The sequence below is a fragment of the Antechinus flavipes genome, chromosome 3 (assembly GCF_016432865.1).
Source record: "Antechinus flavipes isolate AdamAnt ecotype Samford, QLD, Australia chromosome 3, AdamAnt_v2, whole genome shotgun sequence".
Taxonomy (NCBI): domain Eukaryota; kingdom Metazoa; phylum Chordata; class Mammalia; order Dasyuromorphia; family Dasyuridae; genus Antechinus; species Antechinus flavipes.
Window position 1 is genome coordinate 100,179,076 of NC_067400.1, and position 27,709 is coordinate 100,206,784.

Consider the following 27,709-nt stretch of genomic DNA (forward strand, 5'->3'; position numbering starts at 1 on the left):
TTATAACAAAGGACAGTCAAGCAAAATAATCATAGCCATGTCTGCAAAAATAATTCATATTCTACCAACATGCTTCAACAGAAATCCTCTTGAGTCATGATTGGTCACTGATTCAATATCAACTTTTGAAATATTTCAAAAGTTTCTTTTACATCACTGTGGTCATTGCACATTTAATCAACTCCATCTGATGCAGGAATAAACACAGGAGCACAAAGAGCCTTGGCCTGAAGTCATACAGAGTTCAGATTTAAACAGCCCAATGTTCTTTCCCTACATCATATTGTCTGTGGCATGGACATGCATGAATTTGAAAGAATGGTGACTGGCATTTGGTGATTAATGAATGCTATAACTATCTTCTTTTATGAAATATTTAATGCTTTTCTGAAAACTTTAGGCAAAATAATGATCAAAATTTACATATTCCTGAATTAACAAGGGCATCAGAATAAGAAAATTAATGAAGTAAAATTAAATATAGTGATCATAGATTTCTTATACAGTTCAAGACAGTGCAATGTTACATACTGATGAAAAAGTAACCATTTTGCCAAGAGTTAAAAATAACATTTTTGGGGGGAGGGGAGGAGATGGAATGGGAAGGGAGTGCACTCATATCCTTGTAGGAAAGTAGGAAATTCAATATCTTAAACGTTAAACATCAATTTTAATATCATATAATATAAAAAACATAGACACTTATCACTAATATTTAATATGATTGTAGCTTATTTCAAACTTTCATTTGCATTACTCTTAGCAAGATGATTAAATACTCAAACGAAAAATAGTTCTTCTTAATATGCCTAATGTAGAATAAGAATATGCACCCATAATCAATTACAAAAAATTGGACTTTCCCCTGAATGAAAACATATTTGATGACACCCTCTTCAAAAGAGAGATTAAGCAACATTCTGATTAAAAATCTATACTACTGTTATAAATTTCAAATGCAATCTTAATTACATTTTTATGGTTCCATTTGGAAAGTATATCCCAAGCTTGTAATTTATTCCAGGGTTCTACCTATTAGACTTTGTATCACTATAATTAAGTTAGTATTCCTTTTCTACAATCCAAATACATCACTTTGCCTCTGATGATCTGACACATGTTATTTCTATGGCAAATAATAACTTAATTTAATCAGATAATATTGATGAAAAATTAAGTTTATCTATTAGATACACCAAAAAAAGAGACTCTTTTAGTCAAACTATATCAATAGAATTATGAACATAAAAGAAGACTTATTAGCAAACACATTGATCATAATCTTATAGGGAAATTAATAGAAATATGTGTGAAGGCTGCAATTTAAAAATAAAAGCATAGTGCAATAGATAGAATGCTTGAAGTAGAGATAAGAAGTGGGTTATATGTGACTCCAAGATCCTGCTACATTCTGTCTATAGAACCACAACTACAGAATGAGAATCTAGTACTTAAGTAACTAGATGAACCCTTCCTGCTCGCAGTCTTTCCTAAGTAAATGCTTAATGAGAAAAAGGTTAAAAAACAAAGCAAAGAGAATTCATGAAGTACAATTTGTATTATTAGTTCAAAATTATAGATTAGTAAGCTAGACCATGGGGAAAGGAAACTGACAAAACTGACCATAGCACTATAATATGATACAAGGAGACTGAGAGGCAGTTGCTGTTCTCTGACCTCTCCAATCCAGCTATGTATCTAACCTCACTCCTCTTCCCTCTTGCCTCCAATTTATTTCATTTCCAATCCACAAGAAACATCTGCATCAAAGGCTGCTTTGTAATTCCTTCAAGTATTATTATTCACAGCTGTGGAAGCTCTAGGAGAACGGACCTGCCTCCTCACTTAGGCATGATTCTTAACAATTCCCCGTTTTTTGTTTTATGAGAATGTGATCGTTTTCCCCCCACAGCCTGGTCAGTATGTTTGTGCACTGGCTGTTATCTGAGTCCACATGCTAGGGAATGCAAACAGCACTGCAGCAGGTGTTGAATCTTGTGAGATATCATGGAAACAAATCAAACAGAGAAGAGGATTGTAGTCAGAACAGGTATTTTTCATAAATCACTCATCAGTCTCCTGACTCAACCCTTTGATGAGTTGGCTCATTTAATTACCCCGACTAAAAAAGTCTCACCAGGATTTTTTTCCCTTTCCTTCCCTATGGCTTACTGAAGGAACTCTGGGAGGATTTTACTCACAAACAGCTCTAAAGTGCTGCTGCTTCTTTGTTTCTTGTGTTTCTTGTGCCTCATTCTGGGTTCCAAAATGTAGTGTGCTTTCTAAAGCCCCCAAATTGGGGTGCTAAAATGTATCATCAAGACTAGCTCTCTGGAGGATCTCAGGACCGGCTTTGGCCTTAGTGGAGGAGTGAAGTAGGCAAGAGAGCCCCCATGACGGTCCAAGATGGAGTCTCCATTTCAAATCCTCTCAGCCCTTAAATACCTTAGTATGATTACATCATTATAGCACACTAAGCATGTACAGACTAGAGAATCATTACATCATCACATCACACTGTGCAAGTGCTAATTATAAGTACCCTGCTATTGGTGTGTAAATGCCTCTCTTTACTGTAAGTATCCCTTGCTTCAAGTTGAATACATGCTCTCCCTGACTTCTCAGAAAGGATGAGAAGCAACAAAAGGAGATGGGGAGCCAAACCAGACATTGTCAGCAGGTTCCCTCTGGGCTGAAGGGTCTTATACCTTATCCAGAGTTCCCCCACTATCTGTGGCTCTCTACATTTCATAATACATATTATTATATTCTCAGAATCCGATCTCCACGCCAAGACCACCAATTCTTTTTTTTTAGACTAAAGACACCTTGTTTTCCAGAGCTAAGACCCAACAAGCCAACTGTGCCATGAGCTTGGCAAAACAACAATCCTTTGGGTTCGCTCTCTAGATCAACTCCCCAAAGCAAAACCCAGAACTATTTCACACTAGTACCAGGTGGTCTCTGAGATCAGACAAGTAACCATGTTCCAGTCATGTAATCTGCTATGAATTAAACTTGTCTTATTATTGCTATTACCCCTCATTGCAAGGGCTAAAGCTCATGCATAGTTCTTGGTATATGTACTAAAATTTACCCACACTAAAGCTGATCTCCTACAAGAAAGGGTCATGGAACATTTGTCTATTTCAGTCCTCCAATGAAATAATTAAAAAAAAAAAACTTTTTATTTATGACTATTATTCATCTCTGGTTTTATTTTTCAGATTTTAATTGTGGTTGAGATAATCCATGTGAGTTCTTTAATATAATTAGAATTAACAATAAATACAAAACCTCTGTGGCTCTTTGGTCATTTGTTTCAGTGTTGATAGTATAGTCAAAATTGTCCATTTTATCTGCTGGATCCCTTGTTTGTTCAGGAACTCTTTTCCTATCTAGATCTAAAACATGGTTCCTTCTTTGCTCCTATAATATGTTTACTATATGATTTTGATTATCTAACTTTTGAATCATTTTGAGTTTGAAATGTTAAGTCTAAACATAATTTCTGCCAGATTGCTTTCTTCAAGATTTCCCAACAATTTTTGTCAAATAGTGGTCATTTGTTTTGAGGACCCCCCAACTCTCCCTTTTGTAAATTATTTCCCTTCAGCTTCTTGATGACTTCCCCCTCCAAATGGTTTTTTCCTAGCTGCTATGAAATAATCCTTCAGTAGTTTAGTATAGTACTGAATTAACTTGGGCAATATTGTCATTTTTATCATATTAGCTTGGCCTAGCAATAAGTTCCCCAGTTATTTAGTTCTATTTTTTACTTCCATAGGAATGGAATAGGAATTTATAGTTCCTGTGTCAGTCTTAGTAGGCAGACTACTGAGTATTTTATCTGTAGTTTTTTTTAATGGAATTTCTTTTTATATTTCTTCTTGCTGTGTTTTGTTGGAGTATCAAATACTGCAACTCTCTTTAAAAATGATATACCTTTTCCCATGCCTGCATTCCTCCTAAATGTGCTCTTTTTCCTTCATTATTACCTCTACACTACAGTCAATAAAACATGTAGCAAGAGGGTTAGGTGTGGCTCATAATACTGTTTGATGAGGCCTAAAGCAGATTAAAATATTACAGGAAAATTAATGAAATTAATAAAAATACAAGGAAATATACATAATGTTTTAAATAATATAGTTTTCAAAGTCAATTTGTACCCACAGAGGTTGCATAAAATAATTTAGCATTTGAGCTTGACAACATTGCTGTATACCCTCACTCCCCCTCCCTTATTCTCACAGTCCATTAAGCCATGTACTAATTTTACTTTTCTCTCCATTTATCCTGAATGCTATGATCAGTTTTGTCAATAATATGCTTGCTATTTACCTATAATCTCTTGTTTCCTTTCCCCATGGTCTAGCTTGCTAATCTATAATTTTGAAAAATCGACATTATGGCCTTTTCCCAAACAATAATAAAAAAGAAGTAACAATCTGAAATGTTCTCATAGGAAGCACTGCAATAAAACTAAGATTCAAAAGGTACATATACAAAAGATCAAACCAAGGCTTGATACAGACAAGGCAGGATAATTATAGCAAGAATCCAAATGAATTAATAGTCTAGGAAAAAGTACTAAGAATGATAAAAAGCTGTTCAGTGCTAAGAGCATGGATTTCTACCAAAGGGATGAATGGTATAATATTAATTATAACAACTCATATTTATATAAAGCTTTAATGTTTAAAAAGCAAATATACTTTACTGTTATCATCCTTTCATCTACTTTGTTACAAAGAACTAAAGGAAGGATAGATCAAATACAGATATTGAAGCCAAGTATAGGTAAAGCAAGAAGTAAGAGAACACCTAACAACTCCAAATGGGTTCCAGGGTTCTGGCCCAAATAGAGTCAGAAAGAAGTTTGCTTGAAAAAAGATCTGACAGTTTTAGTTAACTGAAGATTCAGAAATATGATACTTCTGTGTATATAGTATCAAAGCACACACTACTAACTCACAATGTATTTGCAATTCCCTAAAACCAACAGCCAATTTAAAAAAAAAAAAAAAAGATGCTATTCTGAGAAGTAGAATTATAGGACCAGAAAGTGATAGTCATTTGCTGTCAAAACTAGTCATACTACATAGGGAAAATCATGTTCTGCTATGGGAACTGTTTTTATGAAGGATACTGCTATATGGAGCAGTTAGCTGACACAGTGGATAGAGCATCAGTCTTGAAGTCAGGAAAACTTAAGTTTAAATGTGATCTCAGACACTTAACACTTCCTAGCTTGGGCAAGCTTTTTAACTCCAACTGGCTGGCCAATTTAAAAAAAAGAAAGAAAGAAAGAAAGAAAGAAAAAGAATACTCTTATACAAATTCCTTAGTCTTGCATTTAAAATCTTCCATGATTTGGTTTCAACCTATTTACTGCATTACTCACTTCTTCCAAATTTAATCTTTCACTTTCCACATCTATTAAATTATACAATCCACTCTCAATGCAGGAATGGAGATCTCTCTCATTTCCCCCTCTCAGCTCTCTGTACCTCCTTCTTGAGAAATACAATCAAGAAATATTTTATGCTTGTATTATTCAAATTAGTTTCTATTTACTTTTTTTACATGTTATTATAAAATAAAAAATTCCTAAGAAAATTCCTCCTACTCAGAAACCCCTTAAAAAAAAAAAGCTTTAAGAAACAGATTCCAGTACCTATGACCACAGAATTAGATTCTGTAACATAGCATTTTCCCTACAAAATAATTTAAGAGACAAAGTTTATATTAATATCCAAAGATTTTCATAAATATAAACAAACTGCTTTTTGAGATATCATTAAAAACAAAATTGAAGTAGTTTGCCTTTACAGTTACTATCAAATTTCAATAGTAAAATTATGCTACATGAATGAAAACTGAAAATGCTCTATAGTATATTACAATGCTTCCCCAACTCTTCTCTAATAAACTCATCTTTCTGAAAGGCAATTATGAGAAACTTGGCAGTGTTATTGTTTCCCCTGGTTCTTTTAAAGTCAAAATGAAGCTTCTCACCCAGAAATTAAAATATGACATGATACTTACTTCAATGAAAACTCAACCTTAATTATATTAACCTCATTAAGGAATGATAATACATAATATATGATTTCAAACAAATAAATAGAAACAATTTATAGCTTTAAAATCTTTAGGCCAAGCTGAAATTGAGCTGAAATACTCTGATCGATCATATACAAAAAATAAATACTCAATTCTTAGAAGAAATTAATACATCTTCATTTTAATTGATTACATTAAGTTCAACATTAAAGTATTTAATTTAAATTAAAATTTTAAATTTAATATTCAACTTTAATATTTAAGATTCATATAAAGCAGAACAAGATAATCATAATACAATAAAGCATATAAGGAGATATGAAACCCACACCAATGATGTTATTTATAGGATGTCCAAAAGTGAAGTTTTAAGCTTTTGGGGGAAAACATACAATATAATCTTCAAAATATTGTTTACCAGTGAATTTTTCATTCATATATTATTTATTCAAAGCACTTCTGGAAAAGGACATATGAAGACACAAAAAGGCATTTTTTTAAAAAACGTATTTACTTAAGACAGAAACAGTATTAAGTCTTTATTAAGACTATATATATATAAAACACTCACAAATATATTCATATACATACACATATGTTAATGCATCTTTTTTGATATGTAACTGTATGAAATAAAGCATCCAAGGAGAGTGAATACGAAAATTCATCTTACAAGCCTCTAATTTCTAAGTGAAAAACAGCTTTGGAGAAATGCTCATAAGAAAAAAAGCCAGCACTTCTCTCTGAATAGAAATTTCTTAAATTATACATAACTGACACATCATTTTTTTTTTTTGACCTGCCACAAAGCAGGGGTCCACAGGTGCAGCTTCTTGTTTCTCAAATTTTAGCTATCATACTGGGACACTGTACCGCTTTTCTATAATGTCTTCCCCCTATGAACTACTATATGGCAATAATTCAATACTTCAGGATTCTTGTAACTGAAAATAAGCAGAAATACCTGTTACTCTCATAAATTCACTATATCTGTTAAATCCTTCTGCCTACCATAATAGTTTTAAGGTAAATGAATTACCTGACAGGATTACTGGTCAAAGACCCCTGGAGGGACTCTAAGCATGTGATATGATATGACTAAAAATATCATATGACTTTGCATATGACAACATTGTTTTTATTTTTTGTTTTTTTCTCTTTAATTAACGTACCATTCAGATCATTCTGAGCACCATAAGTCTGGGATTCAAAGAAGCTTGGGTCATCTCATTTACCTCATTCAAACTCCTCATTTTACATATGAGGATACAAGCCCAGAAAAGTTATTGACTGGCCTTAGGCCACATAAATAGCAAATGTGAAAGGCAGGATTCTCCAGTACTCTATCCAAAACTCCATTTAGTTTTCTTTCTTAATATCCCCCCCTCCATTTTCAAAAAATAAATAGGATTTAATTCTTTACAATTTATTTCCTTATATATACCCATAGTGTCTAAAACATTTATTACAACATAGCTGGTATCCAATCAAAGGCATACTCAGATTTACTACCCACAATGGATACTGTGACCAATTAAAGATGAAAAAAAGTAGGAAAAAAAAAAAAAAAAGAAAGTGCCTATAAGTATATTTTATCCCAAAATACTACAATATAAGCTTTGGTTGATTAGTGGGTATTTTATTGATTTGGTTGTTTCCTTGTTTTGAGAAAGCCTGTTGACAATGCTTGTCACTGGGCAGTTTCCTCTCTTCATTGCAAATACAGGTTTAGGACAGAGACCCAAGCAGCTGACCCAAGTGATACAATGGATAAAATGTTAGACTAGGAATCAACTAGACCTAAGGTAACACTTTTTTCTGTTTCTAACACTTTTTTATGACCCTGTAAAACTATTTAACTTCTCTAAGCCATAGTTTCCTCTTCTGTAAAAGAGATAGGAAGTCTGTGAGGATCACATGAGATAATAAATGTATAATGATGATGATGATGATGATGATGATGATGATAATCTCAGTACAAATGTAAGCCAGATTATGACTCTATCTACTGAAAAGTGAGGTCAAAGTGTAACCAAAATAAAAGTCAAAGATGGTAAAAAGAGAGATAAAACTCAAGGAAAGAAAAACAGAATATAAGGAGAAAAATTGTTCTCCCTCTTCTAAATTCTCCCAATAATATATTTTCACTTTAGTCACAAGATTACAAATACATACATACATACATACATTATTAATCAACTCCATAGGACTTCACAACTATATGATACACTTCAAAGATAAAGCAAACAGATGTGATGGTTCACCACACTCAAAAAAACCACAAACTCAGATTCAACAACCAGAAATCAGTAAATTGCTAAAGTGAAAATAATATAGTGGAAAATAAATAATAAATTCACTATATCTGTTAAATCCTTCTGCCTACCATAATAGTTTTAAGGTAAATGAATTACCTGACAGGGTTACTGGTCAAAGACACCCGGAGGGACTCTAAGCATGTGACAAGTCTTTCATCTACAACTCCCATTTTCAGTTCATGGATGAATTCCTGTGGTGATATTTGTCGACTACTCTTGAGGCATCCCTTTAAAATAAACATTTTTAAAAGTTATACTGAGTGATGGCTTCTTAACATTACAAAAATAACAAAAAGAATAAATCATTTTTTTAAAAAACACATGCAATTCACAAATACACTGGAATCATTTCATTTTTGAATATATAAATTCATAATCCTTAATATAAAAAATTATAGCTCCATTCAAAAATATTTGTACTCATTGAGCTATGTTTTTAATCTAATATATATGTTGCAATTAAAGTATTTGTTAGCTTTATCAGAAGACTTACAGGGAATATGTGCATAGTAGAGGTTTAAAAGGGCACTATATCCAAAAATGACTGATATTAAAACAAAAGACAAATATTATGTCAACCCAAAATGCAATGGGGAAACCAAAAACAAACAAACAAAGCAATCTTAAAGTCTTAAATCTCTGCATGTGAGCAAATTTATTCCTATCAATCATAAAAAAGTGAGAAATGAAATAAAAAACACTTATTTAACATTATTAATAATATTATTAAAAAACATAGAGGTAAAGTACACTAACAATAAAATAACAGTTCAATGTAGAAAAGATAAATATTCTAAGGAAAGAAACAAGCATTTATTAAGTAGACAACTATGACAGGCACTGTGCTAAGCACTTTACAAATATTATCTTATTTAATCTTCACAATAAGCCTATAAGATAGGTACGTATTCTCATTTTACAATTGAGGAAATTAAAGCAGACAGAGTTTAAGTGATTTGTCCACTGTCACAAAATCAATTTTAATGTTTGAGAACAGTTTGACTTTAGTTTCAATGCTCCACCCAATATACTACCTTGCTATTTTTTTAATGTTTTAGGTAAGTGAAAGTAATAAATTAAAGTCAATGAGATGGTTAAAATTTAGAAAAAGAAAAATTAATTTGAGGAAGCAACAAAGCACATCACTTAAATAAAATCAGAATCAAAATAATAGTTATATGGTCACATTTAGGCAAAGCACATCTTATACCAAAATACGCTAGCAGGCTGAAAAATATTTTAGTCATATAAGCATTAATTCCTTCACAGCCACATAGAAATATCAATTTTTTATTGTCAAGTAAATTAGAAAACATTTTTAATAGCATCTAATATGTAGAACCTACTATATTGTTAAAAAAAAAAAGTAATAATATAGTTCAAAAATACATAGATGATATGGTTATTCAATTAGTTAATAGTCAATATGGTTATTCAGTTATACATTCCTTCAGTGAATCTAACTAAAAAAAAGAATTTATCTAAAATGTCAGTCATATATTTTAAGTAAGTAATCAAAAGAAAAACATACTTTTAAATAAGAAAATTAGAAAAATAGGAGAAGGCCAGGTCATAAAAGGCTTTGAATCCCAATCAGAGGTTTTTTTTAATGCTTGATCCTAGAAAGGAATGACTGAAATTTATAGAGTATGAAAGTGAGACTATCAGACCTGGCTTTAGAAAAATCACTCTGACAGTTAAGTAGAGGAAGGAATCTGGAGGGGTGAGAAACTGGAGACCAAGCAGCATGTTATATCAACAGGCCAGGAATGACTTGATGAGGGGTATATACTAAAGTGTTAGCAGTGTCAGAAGAATAAAGTATATAAGAGATATTAAGAAAAAAAAAAAGCAGATTTTAGCATTGGAAGGAGAGAGAGACAAAGAAAGACAGACAGACAGAGGTGGAGGTAGGGGAGAGAGAGAGAGAGAAGAAAGAAGAAAGCAGAGAGAGAAAGAAAGAGAGAGAGAGAGAGAGAGAGAGAGAGAGAGATGGAAGCTGAGAATGACACCAAGTTGTAAATTTTGGTAAGTATCTGGGAGGATGCTGGTACCTTTTACAGTAATAAGGATGTTAGGAAGAAAAAAAGGTTTGGGAAAAAAATAATAATTGTACATAGGATAAGGAAGTTATTCTCAGAGTTTTCTTAATTGGTATAAAAATGCATACATGTTCCACTATTTGGAACATTTTATTTGCTTAATAAGGACATATGAAGATTAAACTATATCCTATCAATCATTTAAAAATGTAAGTGTGAAAAGGAAAGAACAATGTAGTTTTCTGTCATATTGGAAGAAAGAAAAAGTAAAATATAGCTGGAGAATTTTCCCAGAACTTCAAGTAAAGCAAAAGAGAGACACAGAGAGAAACAGAGACAGACAGATAGATTATTTGTGTGGAGATGAGAATAGGAGATAAAACCAAACTTAAATTATTGTAAGAAACAAAAAATCTTATATGAGAACTGGAGCTTACATGCATACACACACATACACACACACACACACACACACACACACACACAAACACACACACATTTTGATTTGATTTATTTATAAAATTTCTCTTTAATTCATATTCATATTCCACTATCATAAAGTATGGACAAAAAAAATGATAGAAAGAAAACATTGTGTCAATTGAGTAATCAAGAATCCTAGAGATGGCTTTTCTTATGCTTCTTTTATTTCACATAATAGCTTTAAAAAGAAAAAAGTATAACTCAGCATTATATAACTTCAGGTCCATTAGCTATATAGATGAAAATACTAGGAGAGTTTTACTCTTTATGGTTATCAAAATACATTTACAACATGCGGATATCTATTTGGTATCACCACAAAAGTGGGAAAGTTTATCCAATATTAATTTTAAACTTTTTTGCCCTTCAATTTGAAATATCAAAGGTAACACATTAAAAAAAGCTCTTGCTATATTCTTGACACCTTCCATTTTGTTTATAGATTGCAAGGCATAAAAAGCAATATTTTGCTCCACAGTCTTGTTTCCATCACTACGTCTATTTATCTATTCTCAACTATTTTTTTCCCATGCTATCTTACCTGCACCAGAACAGTAATCATTTCTGCACTACCAGTCTTGAACAGATTCATTGTCTCTTCCTCACTGATTGCATTTCATCTGAGAATTTAGCCAATTCTTTTTTTCCCAGTGTTTGTTTCCAATCCCTATTCATGTTTTCATGGTCATAGAGTCATTTTGGATATCATGTACATAGCAAAATAAAGCTATATTGTAGCTCCCATTACCAACAAAATGAAGCACAATTATATGGTAAACATTTTCCACAAGCAAGTGAATGATTTTAAACAGCCATGAACAATTCAGTGAAGGAGTCAGTCCACTATCTCTTGTTGATCTATAAGTAGACATTTTGCAAATCTCATGGGAAGCTGACAACAGGATATAGCAATGCAACACAAAGCAGACTGGAATGACTGGTATTCTTACTTAAGCAGCTCAATTCATTATCACCCTGCCAGCAGCCCTGTAAATGAAAATGATTAGTTCAAGAACATTTTATGGCAATGACTAAAATCGATTTCTTATATATTCATTACAAAAAAAAAAAAAAAAGATTTTTGGTTTTTTATCAAAGTGAAACAAAGAATACTAAGATCCAAAACATACTCTATTATGTTAGAATATAACACACAGATTTTTATTCTTATTTTTAGATAATTTTCAATTCAATTCAATTATATTACACCTTTTCTAATATATGTAGAATTTTCCAGTGTAAGGTCAAGATCAGACTCTGTGTTGCCTTCCTCAAGCCTAGAATGTAGTATGACATTATGCTAATCATCCAGCAGGAAATGCAATATCTAAAATACCCATGAGGAAAAAGTCTCCTGGACAAACTAGTCTATTAACCATTTCAACTCCTCTCTGACACAAACATGGTATAGATTCCCCAAAGGATGCAATATACCTTCTGGTTACCTCAGAGAGCTCAACTTTAAAAAATTTAGGCTATTCAATAACTCCCAAGTGAATTAAAAAAAAAAAAGGACAGTAGTCTTCAAACCACTTCATCTTGTACCAGTATCAATAAAATCTTGAACATAAACATTACCCATCTATCTACACACACACACCCCCTTATTTTTATAAATTACTATTATGTTCACAATAAAATATATACCCATAAAAATACTAAAATAAGATAGAAATAGGGAACAAGCATTTGTTGAGCACCATCCTTTATATCAGGAACTTGGCTAAGCTTTTTATAAATATCTCATTCTGGAATCCACTAAAGTTTAATGAGTAGCACAGTTACAGACTAGCTCTTTAAGAAAATAATCAATAACCATTATTATTGTGCCTGCTATGGGCCAACCAGTGTGCTAAACATTTGAGAAAAAAAGTCCCTACCCTTGAGAAGCTCACAATATGATGGACAAGACAAGAAGCAAACTATATGGAGGATAAATTAGAAAATAACCAACAAAGTGTAATGTTGGAATCTTTACAAACTGCTAACTCATTAGAGTTGATAGATTATTGATCTGATCTTACAAGATCTTTTGGGCCAGAACCTGAAACAAGGTACTAAGTAGTAATTGAAACAATGCTTGTGTTCACACTTTTACTCATTGGAGTTCACAAGTATGAGAGATTCACAAAGTTAACTGTGTAACTTTGTGAATTCACACCTCCCTTGAAGCTCTTAGGGCCAGAGAGCACTATGGGAGAAAACCCATAATCCCATTCTCTCAGAAGAGTCATATATAAGCCAGTGATGAGTGATTCATGGGAATATTTTCCACTTGGCTGGCTGGTGGCAGAAGAAGAGTTTTCAGAGGAAGAAGCTACGAATGGAGAATTCAGTGAAGATTGAGAAGGCTCTCTGAGGCAAGACAGATTCAACTTGGTGCTGGCTCTGGAGGCTGAAGAAAGCAGAGGCAGAGGCTGAAGGACAAAATCTTTGGATTTGGAGACATTCAGAGGGAGCTCTTGGAACCAAGCAAAGAGAGCGGCCTCAACTAACCAGGCTTACTTTGGAAGGAGAAAATAAATGTTTGTATTTTTACCAGCTGGCTGCATTTGGGGTAATTATTGATCTGAACTGATACTAAGGCTGCCTCGAAGAAAACCTCCCCCGAGAAACCTACCTTCTCCCAGAGAGAACCATCATCATATATTTTAAAGAAGAAAAAGAACACTACAGTGTAAGGCACTAGAAATGAGGGATTAGAAAAGGCTTCCTAGAGATGGTGAGACTCTGGCTGGGACTTAAAGGAAGTCATGGAAACCAAGTGGAGAAGACGAGGAAAAGCATTCCAGGCATAAGGAACAGACAAAAAGAATAACCAGTGCTTGAATGGAGAGTTTTAGTGGTGGAAAAGCAAGGAAATTTTTTTCATCTATGTCACTGGATCAAAAAATACATGCAGTATATAAAATATAAGGCTGGAAAGATAAGAGTGGGGCAGGGGGAAGAAGACTACACTAAGTTATAAATAGCTTTGAACAGCAAAGTATTTTTATATATTATCCTAAAAGTAAAAGTCAGAATTTTTTTCATTTGGTTTCATTATTTTCCTGGAGATTCTTGACCTTTTGAATCTCTATGAATTTCATTTTTTTTTCTAGTCCTATCAAATAATCCTTTGGTAGTTTAATTGGTATGAGCTTACACAAGCAAATTAATTTGAGTAATATTGTTATGGTCATTATATATAGACTGGTCTGTCCATAAGCAATTAATATTTTCCCCATTCTTTAGGTCTATATATATTTCTATAAAACAATGCAGGGTGTGAGAGGAAGGGTATGCACATAGCTCTTGTATGTATCTTGGTAGGTAGATTCTCAATTATCTGATATATATCCTATCATTATTTAGAATAGAATTTTACTGCTATGATTTATTGGCACTGAACAGACATACTTGTGACTTATACTACATTTTGCAACTTTATTGAAATTTTCTTAATTTTAGTTGATTTTGTACGGTTCTCAAATACGTATCCTCTACAAACAAATAATAATTTTATGTCTTCTTGTCTATGACTAGGTGCTTATTCCCTAAATTTCCTTTAAATTTCTTTTTCCTGTCTTACTGCTTACTATATCTAGTATTTCAAATAATGTAAAAGAGAAATGATGACAATAGACATACTTATTTCAACCCTGATCTTACTAGAAATGATTATAAGTATTGCTGATTCTTGATTTTAAATATATATTATTTAAAGAAAGTACAATTATTCCTGAGCTTTCTAATATTTTTTAATAGTAATAGATACTGCATTGTGTTGAAAACTTTTTCTTGATTTATTTATAAAATTATTTGATTGTTGTTTTTAATATGGCAAATTAATTTGAAAGTTATTTTTAAACCAAACTTGCATCTTGGAATTCTTTGTAATAACATTGTATGTTTTTTGCTAATATTTTGTTTAAATTTTTTACACTATTATTAATACATTATTTTAGAAATTTCTTATTCTGTTTTGATTCTCCCTGTCTTAGGTATCAAGAACATCTTTGAGCATAGAAGAAATTCAGAAGAATCCCATCTTTTGCTATTTTTGCAAATAATTTGTGTAATGTTGGAATGAACTTTTCTTTAATTGTTTGATAAAATTTACTTGTGATTCTATTTGCTCCTGGATTGTTTTTTCCTTCCTTTGGGAATTCATTTATGACATTCAATTTCTTTTTCTGACATTAAGTTGTTTAAATTCTATCTTGTTACATTAAAATACCCTTTTAATTTAATTTTTAAAAGCATCCTTTATTTCTTCATTTATTGTGCATTCTATTTTTGTTGTTGTTGTTTTGATGATGGTAACTTACTATTCTTTTTTTCTTTTTTTCCCTAATAGTTGACCTGTGCAATTATTTTTAAATCAATTCTTTATTTTTTTCCTTCAACTTTGTTTACCTCTTCCTTAATTTTCAGGATTTCTACTTTGGTATTTATTTGGAAGTTATTCTCATTTCTGTTATCATCTTTAACAAAATTATCTAACATTTCTATTTTAATTTAAGCTTTAAATTAGGTTAAATTTAGGTTTAAATTAGGCTCCATTTTATTCTAAATACCTTTTTTTTCAGTCTTTATTTAATATAATTTTATTGCATTTGATCACTAAATGACATATTTAATATTACTGCCTTTCTGTACTTGGCCAGGAAGATTTTATGTCCTAATAGATGTTTGTGTTTGTTTTTGTTTGTTTGTTTTTTTTGTAAAATGTGTTATACTGTGCCATGTACAGCTGAGAAATATATAAACTCTCTTATTGTCCCATGTAATGACAATTAAAATTCTATCATGTTTAAATTTTCTAAAATTGGAGCAGCTAGGTAGAGCAGTGGATAGAGCAATAGCCCTGAAGTCAGGAGGACCTTAGTTCAAATCTGGTCTCAGATACTTACCACTTCCTAGCTGTGTGATCTTGGGTAAGTGACTTGATCCCAATTGCCTCAGCAAAAATAAATAAATTTCCTAAAATTTTCTTCAGGCCCTCAACTTTTTTTTTTTATTTTTACTTTTTATTAGATTTTTGCAGATCTGAAGAGGAATCATAAGGATCCTCACTATTATAACTTAGCTATTTCTCCTTGAAACTCATTAACGTTTTACCTTCAGTATATGTTGCTTTGTACTTTTTCTTTGCTTTCTGACCTCTATTACAGGTTCTTAACCTTCCTTTCTTTCCTTTTAACCCTTCTTCACCTACTAACCTTAGAATGTAAAGAACTCATCCTTGTAAAATACCTTTGTAAAAAAAAAATTATATATATATATGTGTATATATATATATATATATATATATAAATATATACACACACACACTTGATCCCAATTGCCTCAGCAAAAATAAATAAATAAATAAAAAGATTTCCTATGTTTTTGTCCATCTGCATTTTTGATTTCCTTCACAGGCTAATAGTACACTATTTCAAAGCCCGATTCTTTTTGTACAGCAAAATAACTGTTTGGAAATATATACTTATATTGTATTTAACTTATACTTTAACATATTTAACATGTATTGGTAAACCTGCCATGGCTGGGGGGAAAGGGAGAGGAGGGGATGGGAAGGAGGGGAAAAATTGGAACAAAAGGCTTGGCAATTGTCAATGCTGTAAAATTACCCATGCATATAACTTGTAAATAAAAAGCTATAATAAAAAATATATATACTTATATTTACTTTTTATTTTTCACTTAATTCCTATATCTGTATTTCAAAGTTCTTTTCACATCCAATATTTTCATCATCAATACCTGAATCTCACTATTTTACTAAAGATCCATTTTTCTCCTTATATTAATATACAAAATTTTGCCAGACAAGTTACTTTTATTGTAAACCTATATATTCTCCCTTTTGGATTATCTCATTCCAAGTTCTCCACTCTAATGGTAACTACTAAATCTTCTGTGATCTTGACTGATTCCTTAGAATTTTAATTTTTTTTTCTCCAGCTATTTGAAGCCTTTTTTCTTTGATATAGAAACTAGGTTTTGCAATGACATTCCCAAGAGCTTTCATTTGGGGGATTCTTTCAGGAGGTAATCAATGGATTCTAAGTTCCCATTATCCTCTTGTCCTAATATGCCTAGGCACCTTTATTTAATATTTTATTATAATGATTCTAGTTTTCTTTTTTTATGTTCAAGGATTTCAGTGGTTCAGTTACCTATTCTTGATTTGTTTTACTGATTATCTGATTAAATATTTCACAGTTTCTCCATTTTTGAAAAATCTTTTGAATTTATTTTAATATTTCTTGGGGTTTTATGGTGTAATTAACTTCTATTTTGTCCTTTCAAATTCCTAGATTATATGGATTAAAATTTTGCACCTCTTATATTAAGCTAATAATAAATTTTTGAAATCTTTCCTCCAAAATTTTAATTTCATTGATAATATCCTTTTAAAACCTTAACTTTTATTTCATTTGGGTTTGGGAATTCCAATTGTTCTTATGAGAAAGCTGCTTTTTCCTTCGAAATTTTGATCATAGATGTTTTTAATTTTCATTTCTCAGTTTGTATTACTAAAGCCCCACTCCTTCACTGAGGAATAAAACACTGAGGTCCCTGTTGAGGACCTGCCCTCAAATTATTGAGGGCTTTTTTTCCTTCTTAAAAGCTAAGTTCTACAATACTATATGATAACCAATTCTGATGGACGTGGCTATCTCCAGCAATGAGAAGAACCAAATCTGTTCCAATAGAGCAGTAATGAATTGAACCAGCTACACCCAGCGAAAGAACTCTGAGAGATGACTAAGAACCATTCATTACATAGAATTCCCAATCCCTATATTTTTGTCCATCTGCATTTTTGATTTCCTTCACAGGCTAATAGTATACTATTTCAAAGTCCGATTCTTTTTGTACAGCAAAATAACTGTTTGGATATGTATACTTATATTGTATTTAACTTATACTTTAACATATTTAACATGTATTGGTCAACCTGCCATGGCTGGGGGGAAAGGGAGAGGAGGGGATGAGAAGAAGGAGGGGAAAAATTGGAACAAAAGGCTTGGCAATTGTCAATGCTGTAAAATTACCCATGAATATAACTTGTAAATAAAAAGCTATAATAAAAAAAATTTTTTTTTAAAGCTAAGTTCTAATTCTGTCAGGAATCAAATCAATCTAAGGTCCTTTCCTTTACCAAAAAGATCTTTCTTCTAGTCAGATGCCACTTCACTCAAGGATAGTCTTTCCTTATACTACTAAATGAAGACCTCTTTTTTTTTTTTTTTTTTTTTTTTTTTTACTTTTTATTTAATAATTACTTTATATTGACACTCGTTTCTGTTCCGATTTTTTTTTCCCTCCCTCCCTCCACCCCCTCTCCTAGATGGCAAGCAGTCCTTTATATGTTGGATATGTTGCAGTATATCCTAGATACAATATATGTTTGCAGAACCGAACAGTTCTCTTGTTGCATAGGGAGAATTGGATTCAGAAGGTATAAATAACCCGGGAAGAAAAACAAAAATGCAGATAGTTCACATTCATTTCCCAGTGTTCTTTCTTTGGGTGTAGCTGCTTTTGTCCGTCATTTATCAATTGAAACTCAGGTCTCTTTGTCAAAGAAATCCACTTCCATCAAAATATGTCCTCATACAATATCGTTGTCGAAGTGTATAATGATCTCCTGGTTCTGCTCATTTCACTTAGCATCAGTTCATGTAAGTCTCGCCAGTCCTCTCTGTATTCATCCTGCTAAGACCTCTTTCTTTATCTATATATCTATATTCTTTTTTTTTTGCTCAGAATCCCCAGTCCTAACCTTAGTTGAGGTCCTTCCTTAGAAGGATGGATAATAAAAAAGAATTGAATAAAATTGAATAACTATATTGTTTCCCCAAATTATTAATTAACTCTGATTTAACAGTACAGAGAAGGATAAAAATCTCTTTGACATGTGAATAGTCACAAAACACTACTTGATATAGACAATAATTGGTTTATTATCTTGTTGACTATGTTGAATATACTATGCTTAAAGAAAGAAGGGGGAAAGAGAGAGAAAGTATGAAACAACATTTTGAAAGCTTTCAAAATACCTAAACAATTTTCTAAAATTATATTATCTGTCTATCCTTTCCCTAGTGGATATTATTTGTTTCCTATAATTTTGAGTCATATTTTGAGTCCACAATGTTACATTTATGGCCAAAATGAATTCTGAATTTAAAACAACAAAAGTCATTGTAATGTTATTATTTAAAGTCAATTAGGGATAAAGAGCTTTTAAATTGTCACTGTGGTGACTAGAGTTGTAGAGAGATGCTACCCAAACATATAAATGGAAAATAATAAAATAAATAAAAATACAGATAGGGTTCATATCAAGTTTTCTAGTCAATATGAAGCCTTTGGGAATTCTTTTACATGGTTTATCAAGCCCCATTTCAATTTAACTTTGACACCACTTTGCTGCAGTAAGGGCCTGGTTGATTTTTTTCCAGCTTTATTTAGAAATATGTCACTATGCCCAAAATGCAAAATGTTACCAAGTCTTAAAGGCTTTTGAAGTATTGTTTTGCATAGAAATGTGAAACTCAATAAGTATTTATTAAGCATCTAATATATGTCAGGCTCTGTGCTAGGTACCTAAGTATTTATAGACAAAAAAAAAAAAAATCAAAAAGTTCATGCCATCAAGAAGCTAACAATCAAAGAAGGAAATGTGAATATCTATAAGCATATAAAAAAGTCAATACAAGGTAAGTTGGAGAGATGGTAGTAGCAGTGACAGAGAACAATATCCAATGGTTATAATCAATAGAGATAACAGGATTTTCCCACATACATAAACCAACTGAATGTAGTTTTTCTATATTTCACTTCAAAGTTCTATTTCTAAGTATATTTAGACTGAGAAAGAATCTCAGACTTGAAAAGGGCATCAGAGGCCACCTGGCCTAATCTAATTGAAAGAAAGAATTCCCCTCTACTATAACCACCCCCTCAGAAATTGTAACCTCATCACTGAAATACTCAAAGCACTGGGGAAACCCGCAGGAATCCTGATTCATCTCTAACCAGAAGGTTTCAAGCAAATCCTGAATAAGTATTTGATTAAATTTAATCTAACTTCTCTTCCATGGGACAGCCTTGAAAATACTAGAAGACCACTGGGCTTATATCCCAAAAAGATACTAAAGAAGGGAAAGGGATTTGTATGTGCCAAAATGTTTGTGGCAGCCCTGCTTGTAGTGGCTAGAAACTGGAAAATGAATGGATGCCCATCAATTGGAGAATAGTTGGGTAAATTGTGGTATATGAATGTTATGGAATATTATTGTTCTGTCAGAAATGACCAGCAGGACAAATACAGAGAGGCTTGGAGAGCCTGATGCTAAGTGAAATGAGCAGAACCAAAAAATCATTATATACCTCAACAACAATACTGTATGAGGATGTATTCTGATGGAAGTAGATTTCTTTGACAAAGAGAAGATCTAACTCAGTTTCAATTGATCAATGATGGACAGAAACAGCTACATCCAAAGAAAGAACAGTGGGAAATGAATGTAAATTGTTTGTATTTTTGTTTTTCTTCCCGGGTTATTTTTCTTCCCGGGTTATTTCTACCTTCTGAATCCAATTCTCCCTGTGCAACAAGAGAACTGTTCGGTTCTGCATACATATATTGTATCTAGAATACACTGTGATATATTTAACATGTATAGGACTGCTTGCCATCTGGGGGAGGGGATGGAGGGAGAGAGGAGAAAAATCGGAACAGAAGTGAGTGTAAGGGCTAATGTTGTAAAAAATTACCCTGGCATGGGTTCTGTCAATAAAAAGTTATTAAAAAAAAAGAAAGAAAGAAAGAAAAGAAAAGAAAATACTAGAAAACACCATCTTGTACATTACCTGAGTCTTCTCTTTCTTCATTTAGGTAATCTTATCTTGTACTATTATAATCTAGAAAATGCAGAAACTCAGAGTCGAAAAGAAATCATATGCTCTTTTTCATTTTTAGATAGGGAAGCAAAAGGTTATAAGGGTGAAAAGATTTGTCCAAAGACACAAAACTGATCCATCACAAAGACAGGAACAGAATTCATAGCTCTTTTCACTATACTGTACTATCATTTCTATTACCTCAAAATAATATAAACTTTTGATATATATATATATAAAATGAGTTTTACTTTCAAGAAATAGTTCATTACCTTGCTCATAAACTTCTCACAACTAAAATGATGTAACATCCTAAGGAATAGCCTATCAGACTCAGAAAGGCTTATCATAAAGATGGCTACAGAATGACAGATTAGGAGGAGGAGGAGGGGAAACAATAATGTTCAAAGACCATCTTTGAATTTTAAAAGATTTAAGATGTTTAAATGGAAATGTCAACAGCTGACAAAGTAGGAAGAGGACTAGAGATGGAGATCAAATACTGTCTCAGACACTTAATGATTGTGTCACCCTGAGCAAGTTATTTAATTTTCTGTATCAGTTCTTCATCTAAAAATTAGAGATAAAAATAAAATCCCAGGTTGTTGTAAAGATAAAATCAGATAAAGGCAAAAAAAAAAAAAAAAAAAAAAAACCCCACTATGTAAATAGTAGCTATTATTATAGATTCTTAAGCAGTGAACTATACTTTATTTTTTTAAATAACTTTTTATTGACAGAACCCATGCCAGGGTAATTTTTTTACATTAGCCCTTGCACTCACTTCTGTTCCGATTTTTCCCCTCCCTCCCTCCACCCCCTCCCCCAGATGGCAAGCAGTCCTATACATGTTAAATAGGTTACAGTATATCCTAGATACAATATATGTGCAGAACCGAACAGTTCTCTTGTTGCACAGGGAAAATTGGATTCAGAAGGTATAAATAACCCGGGAAGAAAAACAAAAATGCAAGCAGTTTACATTCATTTCCCAGTGTTCTTTCTTTGGGTGTAGTTGCTTTTGTCCATCTTTGATCAATTGAAACTGAATTAGATCTCTTTGTCGAGATCTTCCATCAGAATGCATCCTCATATAGTATCATTGTTGAGGTATATAATGATCTCCTGGTTCTGCTCATTTCACTTAACATCATGAACTATATTTAAAATAATGTTTATTATGATCTTCATACTAAAAGAAACAGTATCACTATTTCAGATATTGATTTTACTGAAGTATGTGGTAGTCTTAATGCCTATAACATTTTATAATGTCTTACAGAAATTGACGGATTTAATTAATGTCTATGAATCAACTTGAAATAAACTGAAAATGAACACACAATACAATCTACTTATTCTTGTTATGAAATTATTACAGACTTCATACCTTCTTTCCTAATTTACAACGCAACAGGTAAAATGACTCCAAGAATAAAAAACAGAAAAGTCTTCTTCAGTGCTTTATAATCAAGATCACTAATACCAGGAGACATAGTTCTATCCTTCCCCACCAACTTCTCCACCTCCTGCTCCATGCAACCCAATCCCTCTGTAGTCTAGCTCTTTCCAAGACAACCAATCAATGGCCTTTTTCAGAATCATCTTTCATTGACCACTCTGTAATATCTGACCTTGTGGGTTACTGTTCTTCCCGGATGAGCTTGGTTTTTGTTAACACTGATAGATCTTTTGGTTATCCTCCAACATGTCTAACTACTTCTTCCCCATCTCCTTTGAAATTTGATCATCCCTGTCATACCCACTGACTATAAGTACCCCCAAGGCTCTCTGTCTTGAGCTTTCTTTTTTCTCAATATATTCACTGGTAATTTGATCAGCTCTCATGGGTTCATTTATCATTTACAGCCATATAAAACCCAGATTAACATTCCAGTTCTATTCTCTTCTAGGCTCTAATCTTGTATCACCTTCTGTTTATTAGACATTTCATATATTTTTAAGGCATGTGAAATTCATCAAAAAAGAATTCTTTACCTTTCCCTTAAACACACTATACTTCTAAATTTTACTGTTAATGTAGGACATCACCCTAATAAACTTCCAGTCACCTAAGTAAATAACCTCAGCATCAGCTTAAACTCAAGTCTCATGCTCTAAATCTCATCAGTTGCCAAATTTTAACATCTCTCACAAACAAGTCTTCTTCTTTCCATTTAAATAAAACTGCCCTAGTAGAGGCCTTCATCATTTCTCCCCTAGATTATTATTATTGTCTATTTGTTCTCCCTGATTCAAGTATCTTCCTACTCTAATTTTCTTAAAGCATGGGAGGAGGTAAGTAGGTGGTACAGCAGACAGAATACTACGGGATTTCTTAAATTTTTTCTATTCACAATCCCTTTTTGACAAAGAAGTGCTTACACTAACCCATCTCAAATCTGAGCCAAGGCATTGTTCATGCCTGCGCAGTGTAAAGTATGCATATTGTATTTCAGAAGCAAGACTGCAGTGAAGTCACTTAATGCAACTTAATGCACTTAATGCTATCAGAAACATTTTGGATTCATTCCACATATGATTTTGAATTAATTTTTGGTTACTGCATTCAGAAACTTTTGCTGCCAAATTTTTTTGTGAAAAAATCACAGTTACACAACCTCATATGGAGTCACCACCCACAGTTTAAAAAGCTTACAAGACCTGGAATCAGAAAAATTCATCAGTTCAAACCTGACCACACAAATCTGTGTGGCCCTGGGCAAGTCACTCAATTCTCTTTTTCTTCAAATTCTCCACCAGTAAAATGAATGAGAAAAAGCAAAGGCAAACCATTCCAATACTGCCAAGAAAACCCCAAATGGGGATCACAAATTGTCAGACCTGACTGAAAAACACCTTAACAATACCAAAAATAGGAGTCTGGCCATGTTACTCCCCATCTCTGCTCCATTTCATATATTATACTCCAGCAATTTTCTCTAACCTTAGAGCAAATGTAAGTCCTCTATTTGATATTTAATGCTCTTCAATGCTTTAATGATCTATCTGGTATTTAATGTTCTTTTGGCTTCTATATAGAAAGCAGTCTCCCCCATATATTTCAGGCATAATGGCTCTTTTGTTGTTCTTCACATTAGGCTGGAGTCCAACCTTCATCTCTATGCTTTTGCATTCTCTTGGAATCTTAAAATCCCTAATTTCCTTCAAGAACAATCTTCTGCATGAAGTCTTCTTCCAACCACCCAGACATCTCCACGCAACTACTAATACTTCTCAAAACTAATTTGTATTCATTTTGCATCTAGGCAAATACTTCTGTTGTCTTTCCTTTTAGAATGACCTCATGAAAGTCAGGGAAGGGTTTCACTTTTGTCATTGTATCTCTGGCACTGAGCATGATGTCTCAAAGAAACATTCCTAACTGATACATAAAATCTATGGTTTTGCCCAAGTGATTATTATTTTGTGCTTTTATATTCCATTTTAATTATAGGGAAATATCTCTAACACCAAATATTATTTCCAAGCAATTTTTTGTTTTAATTTTAAGAAAATATTACTACAGATTGTTATTTTCCACAGAAAACTTTATCTAGAAAGCAAATTAAGAAAATAATGATTTAAAACTTATTTCAATTACACTGAAACTCTACTACTTGCATACAATATATAAAATGTCATGAAATTCAGTATTATATAGGTAACCTCATAAGGGATCACATGCTACATTCCACTTTTCAAAACAATTTTAACACTTATAAAAACATCAAATATCTATGAACTACATTTACATGGAATATTTCACTATAATTTAAGAAAAATAAATTTTACATTCTAATTCATAAAGTAAATTCTATGCTCATCAGGCCTTCTTAATTGCACCAACATCTGCAATCAATTTAAATTCTTTAAATTATCCTTCATAAGGTTTCAAGTGATTTCATGCTGTGATAGATTTAATACACACATTAATTTATAGATACACACAAGCAGATGAGACTTCATTTTCAGATTTTAGTGACAGGGGAAAGTAGAATCAGACTTTACTAACTGTTAAAGGAAGAAAGGACATAATTCATTTTACATATCTTGCTGACAGAAGAGTATAAAGATGGTATCCATACATAAACAGATTGTAGAAATTAGAGATCAAACTAAGCAGGGAAGCACTAGTATTTTATTTAAATCTATTTGCAAGTCATAGAACATTAGGATGTTTTGGTGAAAGTTTAGGCTGAAGTAGGTGAATAAACACTCCAAATTTATCACATTAAGAATATTATATAACAAAATTTCATTCTATTCACATATTATCCTTTTTATCACATGCTAATTATAAAGTTAAACAAACATTTTTTTTTTCTTTTTAATTGAGGAGGAAGATAGGATACAGTAGTAAAAGCAGCACTAAGCTAATATTGGAAACTAGAACACATCCATTCATAATGCCTGACAAATATCTAGGGAAGTTACATGACTTTTCTATATCTTACTCTTTCAACCCTTGTGTCAAAAGGTCGTATACATGGTAATCTCTAATTTCTCTTCCAATTCTAAAAAAATCCATTATTTAACCTCTTTGAATCTCACTTTGATGACTGTATTAAAGACAACAAAATCCATAGTACCTAAAAGTATTACTGAAAAAATGTTTTTACAGATGATAATTATAACAATTCTGAAGTGCTAAATAAATATAGGTGACTACCTGGGAAGAAGTTATGACTTCAGCCAATCTAAGAAACCTATTGGGGAAAGTGTTTCAACAAGGCAAATCTTAGGGGATTTATAAAATATTTAAATATATTTATTTTGAAAAATTTTAAATTCGAAAACAAAATAAACATTAAGAACAGTTGAAATGTTTCCACTGACTCCAAAATGGGGTCATAAAGAGTTGGACACTAAAGCAATTCAACAACAAAAAAAGAATTTTATTTGATATTACTAACATAAGAAAAATTTTAAAAGTTATACTGTCATTTTTGCTTTCTGATTTTTTTGCCTTTAACATTGAAATGAATTCACTGTATGTTATTTGTTTAGACTAATTCACAAGAATATGCAAGTGAACCCACCTGCCAGATCAAGGAAGATTTCTCAGGAAAAGCTGGAAGTTAAAGAGATTTTTCTATCAGGCAAGAACAAATTGGTGAATGGAAGATTCGAGAAATTCTAATGTAACTGCCAACAGGAAATAAAAATTAAAAATAACTGCAGTATGAAAGAGAGGAAGACAGAGACAGGGTCAGAGAAACATATAGAACACCATGAACTCAAGAAACATATTTTGTTTTTTTTAAAGACATCTTCTTGCAATGGCCGAGTCAAAGGAAGAAAAGTTCAGCTCTCTCATAACTATTCCAGTAAGAATTAAAAAAAAAAAAAAACACCCAACTCAGAAATTATGTTAAACCCAAGAAGAAACCATGTCAGGTCAACACAGAGTCAAAGACAAACAAAAGTCTGCCTGGAAGCACAATCCACGGAAAACTATTATGGACAATCAGTAAGCACAGTAAACCTAGAATTCAAAATTGTATGCCAGGGTTGTAAGATATGAAACCCAGACCACAAGAAACTTATTCAACCCTTGGAGGCTGAAGCTTTATCACAATCCAAACTAAGATCCACAGGGCTCTTTCTAGGACTAGGAAGAACAATTATCAGCGCATAACTGGCATCCAATTCATCCAATTCCTGATGTAGAAGCGACCCACCTAGATCATCATTAAGGCAGTTAATGTACTTCTGACATTTCTTTAAAAATACTGTAGATATCAAATAATAACAAATAGTGCCAAGGAGGACCTCATTACTTGTTTCATAATACACACAGCCTGACCTTAAGACAAAGTATAATACAGAAAAAAGTCTGGAGAAATGAGTCAATAAAAGAAAAGATCAATGATTAGGAAACAATATGGAGCCAGGAACATTCAAGAAACAAACCCTCAAGAAGACATCATTCCATAACACAGATAAGCAAAGGCTTGGTGTACTACAAGTTATCCTAAGTTCCTAAAGAAATAAAAACAAAGTTTTTTTTTTTTTTTTTAATGATCATATGAGAGTGCTGGGGGGTAGGAGGGGAGAAGGAGAGTAAACTAAGAAAGAAAACAAGTAAAGAATAAGCAAAAGATTAACAAAGAAGATGAAAAAGTTACCTAAGTAACAGGGGACCTGAATATTAAATTATATAAAACAGAGATCAATCACTGTATGAGGTAATAAAAAAATATTTTAGAACATGGTCAAAAAACTGAAAAAAATTTCATAGGAAAGATATTTCCTATCAAAAATAAGTCAAGTAGAAAAGAAGCCAAGGAGGAAAATATATAAATCATCATAGTACCTGAAAAACCTCAATTTTTTTTAAAAAGCCTAAATTTTTATTTTTATAAATAATGAAACTGACCAACTTATTAGAAATAGAGGGCAAAATGAATCAAGTCTCTATTGACTATCTCCTGGAAGAAGTCATAAAATGAAAACTCCCAAGAATGGGAATATAAAAAATCCAGAGCTTCCAGGAAATTAAACTACAAATAAATATAAACATATAAAATATAACTATATATCATGAATATATAAATATATGTGTCATATATAATATATATTATAAATATATAATAACTAGATAGATATATCAAAGAGACACAATTAAAATCACATAAGACCTGGAAACTTGGAAATAGAGCTTGGAATATGATATCCCATATTTCAAAGTTTGAAAATAATAAAATTTTACACAGAAAAAGGTAGACTTTTAATTAAATAAAGGATTTCCAAGTGCTCTTGATGAAGATATCAGAGTTGAGTTGAGAAGATATTCTGAAATGAAAACACAGTAGTCAGGAGAAACTAAAAACATAGTCAAGAGAAAGCTAAATATATTTTAGCAATTAAAAGGGCCTATATAATGAT

General features: G+C 32.1%; 1 protein-coding gene across 1 annotated transcript in view; it reads right to left on the reverse strand.

The window, feature by feature from the left end:
• Positions 1-27,709, reverse strand: part of DIAPH3 (diaphanous related formin 3) — a 419,718-nt gene that overhangs the window by 314,329 nt on the left and 77,680 nt on the right. The window contains exon 4 of the mRNA XM_051983890.1: positions 8,484-8,614. Within this exon, the coding sequence (XP_051839850.1) occupies positions 8,484-8,614 (131 nt within the window). The remainder of the gene's footprint in view (positions 1-8,483; positions 8,615-27,709) is intronic.